This window comes from Paramisgurnus dabryanus, chromosome 11 (genome assembly GCF_030506205.2).
Source record: "Paramisgurnus dabryanus chromosome 11, PD_genome_1.1, whole genome shotgun sequence".
Classification (NCBI taxonomy): Eukaryota; Metazoa; Chordata; class Actinopteri; order Cypriniformes; family Cobitidae; genus Paramisgurnus; species Paramisgurnus dabryanus.
In genome coordinates, this window is record NC_133347.1 from 3,165,552 (window position 1) to 3,178,589 (window position 13,038).

Here is a 13,038-nt window from a genome sequence, read left to right on the forward strand (position 1 = left end):
GTGAGCTGGGCGGCAGCCACATGATGGTCAGATGCTCTGATATATGGCCGCTCTGCCTGCAAATTGCTTTTACTGCTACCCTGATTATTGTCTGGTGTTAAACAGATTACACATCGCTCTGAATATTCTTCAATGCACAGCTGGAGTGCAAAGGAAACTTTCTATACAGCATTTGTCAAACATGTGGCATCTTTGATAAGATACACAACTTTATTGTGTATCATTACTACCCAGTCTCACCAGGTTTCGTCGTATAGTCACGTAATTTTTTTATTCTTTTTCCGTGATATTATCACAAATTTCCCCGTTTATTTATCGTATAATGAATTCTTGTTTTCGTGTGATTATCACGTATTGGTTACTCAACTGCTTTTTCCTATTTTTAAACCATTGTCGCTACGGTTTAGGGTTAGATTTGGTGCTTGCATTAGGTTTATACTATTTTTTCTGATTAATTTTTTTATATGTCGCCTGGCATTAGGGTTAGAGTTGGGTTTGAGTAGGGATGTCATTTTATGTAAATCTAACCCTAAACCGAAGCGACAATGGTAAAAAAAATAGGACAAAACAGTTGAGTAACCAATACGTTATAATCACACGAAAACAGGAATTTGTTATACGATCACGAAAAACGTGGAAATTCGTGATAATATCACAAAAAAAAGAATCAAAATATTATGTGACTATATTATAATTTCGTGAGACTGGGCTGATCATTAACTTATTCCCCATCAGCCTTTATTTTTTTTAAAGTTGCATTTTTTTGTAATTTTCATAAAAATTTCACAAAATGCCTTCCAGAAAATTTTCTTCTAAAAATATATAAACATACAAATATATTAAATGAAAGCACAGACTTTCATTTGCTTTCAAACAAACAAACAAAATGGGGGAAAAAATATATCCTTTTATATCCTCTTAAATATGGGAAGGTTTCTTTAAAAATACAAAATTTTGAACAAAAAGCTGAAATAATTGCATTTTTGTACAGGGATTTTGTTAGAGATCAGAATCAGAACGATCATCAAAACAAACACAGAGTTTAATTTGTAAAATTAGTTTTTGTTTCTGTTTTTTATAAATTGGGTAAGAGCGCCATCCAGTGCGTAACAGCAGAATTACAGATTACCATAAAAACTCAGGAAAGCGTCATTGGTAGGAAAATGTTTTCTCTTAATTTATAAGATAACTCGTCAATGGCGGGGAAAGAGTTGATAACTTCTTCCAAATATAAAAAAAACAAAAATCAATTTTCTTCGTAATAATATAACATTTAGAACTTTATATTTTATTGTGTATATATGATTTAAAGTATAATTGTTTGTTTCTTCTGTGATTGCTGGGAGCACAGGTGTTGGGCAGTTTTACTCCTGGTTCATAAAGTTCACCAGATTTCTCAAAACATACGCAGACAGACTTGCTGATTTGTCCTGTGTTTATATGAAAATCTGATTTAATCACTTGTGTTTTATCTGAACTAGACGAACATTTATCTCATGATCCCAAATGTGCCATGATTAATGTTAATGTTATTTATTTGATGTTTATGCGAATGTGTACGTAAAATCCTTTTTAAATTTGGTTTGCATCAGTACTTAAACCATGATAATATTGATAACCATGGTGATTTTTGGTCACTAAAACCATAATGAAAATTATTTATACCGTTTCATCCCTAATCTTGACAGGTGCATTTTAATATTTATACATATATTCATAAATATGCGTAATTAGTAGTGCTGGGTAAAGATTAGTCGCTATTAATTGCATACAAAATAAAATTGATTTTTGGCATAATATATGAGTGTGTGCTGTGTGTAATCAATATGTATATAAATACACACACATTCATGTATGTTTTTAAGAGACATTTACATGTCACTATATAAAATATAATCTAAAATATAAAAATATAAAATATTTATTTTATTATATATATTAATTTGGTTATATTATTATATTGGTTAAATATACATAATTACACAGTACACACACATATATTATGCAAAATTCACTTTTATTTTGTATGGATTAATCGTGATTAATCTTTGCACAGCAATAAAAATTAGTAACATATATGAGATTTTATTTACAAAATTAGTAACACATATATATGAGATTTTATTTACAAATGATTGTGTTTATATATTTTCTCATGTGGCAAATAACTGTGTAATAAGTGGGATAATATACAACCAGTCGGGTTGTTATTGCAAATAAATACCACCAGGGTCCTGATCACCCTGTTTGGATTTACTCTGGATAAAACAACTGTCTGGCTTTACGTTATCCCCTACTGATTTTATAATATTTTCAGACAATTTGGTATTCGTGTATCATTGAAATTTTACCTTTTGAAAGTGTAGAGCAGCGTTAACGTTGTGTGTTTGATCTCCAGGGAGCACGCATACTGATCAAATTTATATCTTGAATACACTGTAAGTCACTTAGACTGATAAAAGCGTCTGCTAAATGCATAAATGTAAGTAAATGTTGCAAGTTAATTTGAGTGGCTTATCCAAGACTATGATGCATTTTACTCGCTTACTAATATATCCCAGGATATAATAGTAGTTTATGGAGCCTTACTTTACTTTAATAGTTTTCTGGAATTCTGCGGCCTTACTTGATTCTTTATCAGTTGTCATGACGATATGAGCGGCTTTGATAAATGATGCGGTCAGACACAGGCAGAGTAGACCGTAATGACTCTTCTAGCACGGGCTGACGCACAAGACTAAAGAAGATATTCATTTAGCGCTTCATCAGGGTGAGAATCTGCTGTGAGAAACTGCGTTCCTAAAACTGAAGATGAATGCAACTGCTGTGTAATAGGGTTTTTAGCTTCAGATTGCTGGAGTTTAAGTTATAGCCTCTTTTTCATATCCTGACGTTTCTGGCTTGCGTTTGTCTGGGCGAATACTGCATTTGTAGGTGAAGTTTCGGTCGAATGGACGTTATTTATTGTTCCTAGCTCAATGCACTGGAATCAGCGTCGTCTTTGAGTGACAGTGGCATTAGTTAAAATATTCATGAGCAGGGATTATTTGTTCTTTACTTGAATTTTTACATTCTTTTTTTCAGGGCTGCCCTCAAATTCTACCCAGCAGTGACATCCTGGTACCGGCGGGAATCGTTCGGCCAATCACGTTGCGAGCTCGGAACCTGCCCCAGCCTCAGTCGGGTCAAAAGAACTATGAGTGCGTCTTTAATATCCAGGGGAAGATCCAGCGCATTCCTGCGGTCCGTTTCAACAGCTCCTGTATTCAATGCCAGAACACTTCGGTGAGAACGACATTCATTTCTTTGACACATCACAAATAGTGATTATAAATGATACTGTTGCATTTTACAGGAACCAGCATGGATTTTTCTGTTCAATATATAGTTTACAGATCATTGTCTTAACAGAATTTACTTTATCAATGACTAATTCCTTTATTTTTTACTTGCACTCATGGCAAGCTTTAAAAAATCATACAAAATTGATTGGATAAAAGTAGGCATATATGTATATCACAGCAGACTGAGCGTTAAAGGGGCGGGGTTAACAGATGCTCCGCCCAAGCTGTCTAGCTGATGTCATCAGAGAAGGATTATCTGATTTGATTAAAGGGCACATAATTAAAAAAAATTATAAATTGTTTTTTATAAATAGTGCAATAGGTCATTAAAAATAAGAATTGTCACTTTTGATTTCACACTGAAAAAAATTATTCATTAAATTTACTTAATTTATTTAAGGTAAGTGGTTGCAATCAATTTATTTAAGCTACATTATCTAATTTTTTTTTGTGTAAATGTAGCTTAAATAAATTGATTGTGACCACTTACCTTTAAAAAAATTTGTAAATTAAATGAATACTTTTTTTCAGTGCAGGGGAACTTTAAATACAAGCTATCATGTGGCTTTAGATGACTAGAAATATCCAGTAGAGTAATATGGATGACTTTTATTATGCTTTTGTGGAGTTTTTGTCATGCTTATAAAGCTAGTCAGCCTTTTGTGATTTGCTGCAAAATAATAGCATGCGACTTTCAAATAACATGAGTAAATTGTGACAGAATTTTCATTTTGGCTGAACTGTCGCTTTAAACGCATCCTAATAACGATGTCATTTAATAATCAGCGTATTTTTCCAAGTGTAGCCTCACCCCAGATGGCATTTGAATAATTGTGAAAAGAACAGATGCAATGTTTTGTCTTATTGTATTTGGCTTTGTGACATTTTTACCATTTTGAAACATTAGCATGCTCCCATCGTTGGTTATACGGCAAAAGGAGACGATGAATCTGTCTGATTTGTGCTAAAAAAGCCAAGGTGACTTTACTGAATCACCAATCATAAAAAAATAAAAGTCTTTATCCAGAAAATCAGGAAAGACATCAATTTATAAAGCTGAAACTCTTGTTTTCCCAATCCTTGTGAAAAATGGGGCATGTCACCATGTTGACATTGAGAATGTCTCTCTCTATCTGTCTTTCTCGCTCTCTCTCTCTCTTTTATATGCGGGTGGTACAGACTGTTGCCGTCTGTGACCCATCTGGTTGTCACGGTAACCTCCTGGAAGCTTGTAAAATAATTAGCTAGGCGCTGGATGTGCCATATAATTTGGCACAACGGTATGACCCGGTAAAAAGGAATGCGGTGATCTCGATTTGCCTCGGTGGAGGTGGAGTGTGTGCCCTTCGACCCCCGTACCCTGATGGAGGTCAAAGGTCAATCCACTCGCCCGAACCCTACGACAAGACAATTGATGTCCCGTTGCAATTTAGTAATGAGCATCACGTCCGCAGGCACACCCTGCGCAGCGCTCGGAACAGGATTGATTGTCACCCTGTCGTACACTGACACATGCTCACGCGCGGTTCGAAGGCCCCCCTCGCTGGACCCCGGTGCGGAGAGCAACTGTTGTCCCTCCATCTGTTTTGACTCATCTCCTCCTGTTCATCTCTCTCCCGTCTCTGACCCTCGCCTCGCTTTCTGACGGAGCTATGCATTTAAATTGGAATTGAAGCGTAGCTTCGCCGGGTGACGTCGGACGTGAAGGCATTTAGATGCAAAGTGAATTCACCAACTGCCTGTCAGTGATGATGCTGGTGCATATTGACTATACAGAGGGCAGCAGGTATTTTATTTATTTAGCGCTGGTAAATATTGACATAGACATTTTTGTGCATATATTTTATTTATGAAAAACGTACAAACTCTCTGCTGACTTTAAAAAAATGTATAATGCAGGTTTGGCTTGCTGCAGAGTTGTTACATCTAAAAGCTGTAACTGTGTTGTTACGTAATTTGCAAAGTATTGCATTAGACTAAGCCTTCATCCCAATTCGTCTACTTATATTGTACTAACAGTATGTACAATTTTTTTGTGGGGGAAGTTTAGACATTTTGAGTACATTGACAGAAATGGGACATACTAAATCTAATTGTAACTACTTTTTAGTACTGATAGTATGCGAATTGGGATGCAGGGGATGTTTAAAGCTGCTTCTATATCGCCACCTGTGTTTAAAAGATAAAATTGCAGGCTGCTTCTGGTACTTATCTTACATTAACCTAAAGGATTATTAGGAACACCGGTTCAATTTCTCATTAATGCAATTATCTAATCAACCAATCACATGGCAGTTGCTTCAATTGATTTAGGGGTGTGGTCCTGATCAAGACAATCTCCTGAACTCCAAACTGAATGTCAAAATGGGAAAGAAAGGTTATTTAAGCAATTTTGAGCGTGGCATGGTTGTTGTTGCCAGACGGGCCGGTCTGAGTATTTCACAATCTGCTCAGTTACTGGGATTTTCACACACAACCATTTCTAGGGTTTACAAAGAATGGTGTGAAAAGAGAAAAACATCCAGTATGTGGCAGTCATGTGGGTGAAAATGCCTTATTGATGCTAGAGGTCAGAGGTCGACTGATTCAAGCTGATAGAAGAGCAACTTTGACTGAAATAACCACTTGTTACAACCGAGGTATGCAGCAAAGCATTTGTGAAGCCACAACACGCACAACCTTGAGGCGGATGGGCTACAACAGCAGCAGACCCCACCGGGTATCACTCATCTCCACTACAAATAGGAAAAAGAGGCTACAATTTGCACGAGCTCACCAAAATTGGACAGTTGAAGACTGGAAAAATGTTGCTTGGTCTGATGAGTCTTGATTTCTGTTGAGACATTCAGATGGTAGAGTCAGAATTTGGCATAAACAGAATGAGAACATGGATCCATCATGCCTTGTTACCATTGTGCAGGCTGGTGGTGGTGGTGTAATGGTGTGGGGGATGTTTTCTTGGCACACATTAGTCCCCTTAGTGCCAACTTGGAATCGTTTAAATGCCACAGCCTACCTGAGCATTGTTTCTAACCATGTCCATCCCTTTATGACCACCATGCACTCATCCTCTGATGGCTACTTCCAGCAGGATAATGCACCATGTCACAAAGCTCGAATCATTTCAAATTGGTTTCTTGAACATGACACTGAGTTCACTGTACTAAAATGGCCCCCACAGTCACCAGATCTCAACCCAATAGAGCATCTTTGGGATGTGGTGGAACGGGAGCTTCGTTCCCTGGATGTGCATCCCACAAATCTCCATCAACTGCAAGATGCTATCCTATCAATACGGGCCAATATTTCTAAAGAATGCTTTCAGCACCTTGTTGAATCAATGCCACGTAGAATTAAGGCAGTTCTGAAGGTGAAAGGGTGTCAAATACAGTATTAGTATGGTGTTCCTAATAATCCTTAAGGTGAGTGTGCGTTTCTTGTGAACTCCAACCCGATAGCTCAGATTATTATTATTATAAGCGTAACGCTTTGATTGTGGTAAAGTAAGGGGATAGTTTTGAACACTGATCGTTTATGTACATGCACAAAAACAGATTTTTGTGGGGTTTTTTAACACAAAAGTTACAGATTGCAGTTAAGCAACAGTGACATTTTTTCATTATTTTCATTATTTATAATTATTTATACTTAGGTTTTATTATATAATAAATATGTTTGTGACAGCGTTGTCAATTGCAACAATCTAGTTTTGTTGTGTTTCACCCAGCAGACCGTTTTTGTTAATGCCCACTAAATGCTCGGGATGCAACATACATTTTGAGAATGCAAAAATGCATTACACTAAGGTTGCGTAGTTTAAAGTGTTTGCTTACTTGTGTTGAGTGTTTCATGATGCAGTGTGTTGAGATGAAGTGAAAGTAAACCAATCCCACATGTTTTCACTGTTTGTTTTTATCAGCTCACCTCCCCCTCTCTCTCTTATGTTTTAATCTTTTTGTCTGTCACTTCATTGCTCTCTCTCTCTCTCTCTCTCTCTTTCTCTGGTGGTCAGGGGATGTACAGATTAACTGATAGTCTCATTATTGTTGACACAACATAGAAATTGCACATCATCTCCGGCGCGGTCTGCATCTTTTCTGAACAGCAATCGAACATCAGTGGTGACCTGATACAGATTACACTCAATCCCATGAGATCATGTCATCGGCCACTCCCTTTCTGTACACACACACATGCATGCCTGTGCGAGGCATCGATCAATATGAAAGAGTCGTGCTCCGGGACCAACAGCAGGTGACTTTGAGACCGTGGGGTCCGTGCTAATGAAATTGTGAGCGCCCTCAGATGGGCGGCACCAGATCAGTCACTTCTATTTGTCTGTTTTCACATCATCTGAGAGCATATATGAAACAGTCAGCTGTTTTTATTCTCATACTGCTGCATGCACTCCTGTAAGCGAGACGGCAGTCGGGGTAACTAATGTTATTTTACAACCATTGCAGGTGACGGTTTTAGAGGTCATACAGTTTTGTTCTTAGACTTCAGGGTCATTCATGTTGAGTCCATCAGTGCCTAAATAATAAAATGAATAGCGGACCTTAAGATTGAATATGTGTTGTATATGTTTGTATAATGTACTACACAGTATGTGTCGATGCAATTCACAATATATATACACGTTACTATATGCCAAAATCCTAAGAAAATAAGTTTTTATATTTTACAATAGGATGTCAGTTGGAAAATCGATATAGATTTTCTTGGTCTGTTTTTCTGACTCGATGGTGAGATCGGATCGATGTGTGGGTCATGCCATCTGTTGTAAGACTTGTTCATGCAAAAATCATAGCAGAGAGGGTTTGGAAATATACACTGCCGGTCAAAGGGTTATGCACTTACACATTCTTTATTTATATTTTTTCCACATTATACAATAATAGTAAACTCATTAAAACTATATTGCATGACAAAAATGTAACAAAGGGAATTATATTGGGTTGAAAAGCATCCAAAATAAATCAAAACTCTGTTATATTTCATCTGAAGTGTAGTCTTGCTTTGACTACAAGACAAATTTTAAAAAATATTAAAGGATTTCACATCTATTCTCTGCTCTCATTGGCTGCTTTACTTCAATATTCAGTCTAAAATATATTTATTTTTATTTTCTAATATGTTTGGCACAAGTATATTTGTGTCTACAAAAGTAATTTCAAGCATTTAAATGTACACCTTTGATCCTAAACTTTTGACCGGTAGTGTATATTAATATCATTTAAGTGACAAGCTAATGCAGAATTACAAATAAACATTTTAGATATTTTTTATTAAGCTTTAATTGTGCCTTTGCACAGTACTGTTTATGTGCAAAAGACATCAAATCTGTGGCGTTTTTTATAATCACTTGGTATTTCTATAGCATGTTAGTTGTGAATACTATCAGTTGGCTGTTTCTGTGGGTTTTGTTGTTGTTGAAAAGGCGTTGAGGTCACAGTGTTGAAGACAAAGGCACAGTGCTGTTCTGGTGTTGTATTCCAGCCAGTTAATCAGCTCTTATCCTGACCTAACCGCTCTCCCTTAGGCTCTGTCTCCGGCTCATGCTGAAATTGAGGGGTCATTATTTTTGACAAAAATCAAGTTAACCGATCCTGCATTCTCCCTAATTTCTCAGCTGTTCCCCTTCCTGCCTCACCCTAGAATTTAGACAGCTGCCCTTTTAGCGTGTCACAATACAGCTATTGTGCGACTTCAACATCTTTCACGTCACAATGGATTTTACTGTACCCAATCTAATATGAGAATCTGCGCAATAATCTATCAACATGCGAATGGATCCAGCTAGTAAGTGAATCGGTGCATGTAGTCATGAAGAGGTGGTGTAGTGGTAGATCAGGGCTTTGTGATCAAAACACAGCCAAAGTATGTGAAAGCAAGGTAACCTGAAAAGGTATCATTCATGAAAGAAACACAATTTCACTCAAATATAACGTTAAATGTAAAATTTTGTCATTGCTTACTCACCCTTACTAACCAGAGGTGCGTTTTCCAAAAGCATCGGCGGTGTTACCATTGGACTCTATTGGTAACGACAGAACTTGCGACCATACAGTAGTTGCTTTTGGGAAATGCACCCCAGGTTGTTTTACACCTCTAAGGTACCGAAAATAATCAATTTGGGGGAAATTATGGTACAAAATGGACAAATCCCTAAACTAAAAAAAATAGGCAAAAACACAAACCATGGCATCTGGGTTTTATATGAATGTACACAAATATTTTGTAGTCATTGTCCGTGGCTTTGTCTTTATGATCTTTGCACATCTTTTTTTATTTATTGCCTCCTTAAATCCTTCTTAAAGCTGAGCTTTGGTTTTTTTGTCAATGCAACTTGGGTAGCACTTTACAATAAGGTTGCATTAGTTTACTTTAGTAAATGCATTAACTAGTATGAACAATATAGTTTTGCATGTATTAATTCTTGTTAATGTTAGTTCATGTCAATACAGTTATATAGTTCATGGTGCATTAATTAATGTTAACAGTTACGACGCTTGATTTTATAAATATATTAGTAAATGCCTAAATAAACATAAGCTACAGTAAGATGAATAAATGCTGTACAAGTAATGTTTACTGTTCATGTTCATGTTAGCTAATGCATTAACTAATTGTTAACACATATAACCTTATTGTAAAGTGTTACTGCAACATGCATACAAAATATTAATAAAACATGTGAGACTGTCTGTGAAATTGAGGCTTATGTTTCATAATCTAATGAGCATTTAATGCATTTAATTTCAATCTTTGACATGACCTCAGTCAGTATTAAAGATATAAAGATTATATTTTCACAGACTGACCGTTACATTATTGTATGATTTTATGTAGAAAACCATAAAACCACAAAAAACATATGACATTAGCTGAGTTTTCACAGGCAGGGTCACAAATAAAGAGCAAGAGCAAAGATTAAATGGCTATGTTTACATGCACAAAATGTTGTCAATTCGACTGAATTTAATACGATTGAAGGTTACGACAATACAGTTACATGCACCCTAAACATTGCAATCTGATTTAAATGTTTGTTTACGTGTACATTATATAGAATCCAAACCTAAAGTCTGCGCAAGCGCACAGCCAGGGTTGCCAGATTCGCGCATCAAAACTAGGGATGCACCGATAGGATTTTTTTTGGGCCGATACCGATTTAAACAGGCAACTTCTGGCCGATGCCGATATTAAACACTTGTATACCATACGATACAGTTGGTCTATTAGCTAGTTTATTTCTGCATCAAATAATTTTTACTGAACATGGATTTGATCTAATTAACATTCAACTGACCAACATAATAAGAGAGGCAAAAAATTAAGCTAAAACAAATATGATAAGACAACATGACAACCTTCAAAGGTGGTTTTTGATATTCAGCATTTATTTTATAAACAACATTAATAAATTTTTTACATATAATGGATTTCTTTATGCAGTTAATTAATAAACATTTCTCGTGCTATTGCCGATGGTTTCAAATTCATCAAAAATCGGCAGATAAATATCGGCGGCCGATACATCGGTGCATCACTAATCAAAACCATCCGAATGGACGTTCAAAACTAGCCCAAAAGCATCCCAATGACTATTCACAGGCCAAATACCAATAACTTAGCAACTGAATCATTTAATCTTTAACCCACAGAAAAATCTTAAAACAGTAGCTCAAATCTGAACTCGAAAAAAAGCAGATGACTTGGCAACGCTACGCTACGGGGACAGCATCTCTCGTCAAGTTCATGCTTTATCTCTAGATAAAAGTCAAACTGATTTGGAGAAAGTTGTTCGGATATAGGTAATGAAAACACACTTTTCAAAAGGCATAACGTCATTTTATTAAGTAGCCTAATGTTTTAAAAGTATACATAAACGCTGCAGAATTTAGTACACCGGGTGTAAAGCCCGTGACCCCATTAACGTTACCTTAATAATGCATGATGCTATTGCCTTGCTATTGCGTGTTTCTGTGACGAGAATCATGTGATATAAGAGGTAAATATAATAAGTGAACTTGGAGCACAAATGTTCTGTGCATGTGCACAAGGTATTTTTGCATCAGATTTAGAAAATACTACGATTCACGCATTTACATGCATTCTTTTCTCCTGCTGATCGGATCACGTATCAGAGTACACCACCCCTTCAATACGATCCAAATTTGCATCCGATCGTCCTCAATCGTATTGATTAAGGTGTTTACATGAAGACTTTTCAATACGATTGAGCCATCAATATGATTACAATCGGATTATTTGGTTGCATGTAAACTTACCTAGTGTTGGACATTACTTTTGGTCACTACTGTAGGTTAAGACAAGTGTAAATAATGTTAAACATAAATTCTTTGTTCATTGTAACTGCACAGTCTTGTAATATTGCACGCTGCTCGTATTTGACAAGGGGACCAGATGTTGAGTTGTATGATAATCGTCTGATACTTGACTTGCAAATATCTCAGCAGATTGATTTGTGGCTGTGTCACATGAGTAAATGGGAATTCTAATCTGGGTTAAAAGCCAGACAGGCAACTCAAAACAGCAGTGATACACTGTCATAGTGTGAATGGATCGGTATGAACAAAAGATGAACGTGTAAGATGAATGTGCAATTCCACGTTCCGATTGAAACATAACAAGGATGTTCAGTCTGGACTTTTATAAAATGCATCCGTACAAGGTGTGCTTCTGTGAGCCGAGGTAATATCCAAAGAAATTCATTTTTTCCAAGAACAGAACAGTGTGCAAAATACTCCAAATGAGTCCACGAGCATAAGCGTTGCTAAGCGCAGCTGACCCCTTAGCGACAGGCACCGGCCATGTTACCGGGGAAACGTAGCGAGAAGGCCTTTATTACACAATGCCCAAGTTCTGAACCAGGCTCTTGATGGAGAGGGTACTTACAAAGAACCATTATCCTCGGTGCAGGGTAGCGGAAGCTTTTTGAATAAAAACACTTACGTTATTTTCGTCAGGCATTTTTAAAAACCTCACCCTCATTATTCCATTATTCTCATCAAGTGCTCAATCAGGCATTAGCCGTCGTCCGCTGCGCTGCGGAGGGAAACGTGTTTTAACAATCACCTGCTCCTAACTACGGCCAGAAAACTTCCTTACGCTAGTCGGCTGTAAAAGAATGATTTCAATTACTAGTTGCCACATCAGCAGAGCTTGAGGTTTTGGCGCTGGTGTCCTCGCGGTTGCCATGCGGCAGCAAATGGGCCTTATGCAGGAGATTGATCATGCATTAGTTGATGAATTCATTTTAATACGTAGCCTGATGCATTTCGTCCCATACGCCGCAAACTGAGCATTTTTTATGCATTAGCAGACTCGGCTGTGCTATGCAAAAAAACCACCAAAACTAAGACGCTTCCCTCACAGGGAAAGAATGCTTTGGTTTGACTTTCACCATATACCGGACTGTATGTTCAGCTGTAGATTTGTTGCACGTGTGTCCACGTGGTGAGCTTACCTAACCAAGTCACATAGTTGGTCCGATTGACTGTGTCTGTCTTTTCTATCATATCCCAGAATTCCCCTCTCCCAACCTGGAAATTAAGCAGTGATGTAGCATTTGTTGAAGTGAATTATGTCCTGTTATTGCCGGGCTGTCTTTAGTAATGGGATAGCTGTGATTCAATAATTAGGTTAGCGTAATGCGCGCACACACACA

At 37.0% G+C, this 13,038-nt stretch overlaps 1 protein-coding gene across 1 annotated transcript in view; it reads left to right on the forward strand.

Moving 5' to 3' along the window:
* plxna3 (plexin A3) overlaps positions 1–13,038 on the forward strand; it is a 181,298-nt gene that overhangs the window by 129,587 nt on the left and 38,673 nt on the right. Inside the window, 1 exon segment of the mRNA XM_073816195.1 lies at positions 3,085–3,285. Coding sequence (XP_073672296.1) covers positions 3,085–3,285 — 201 coding nt within the window.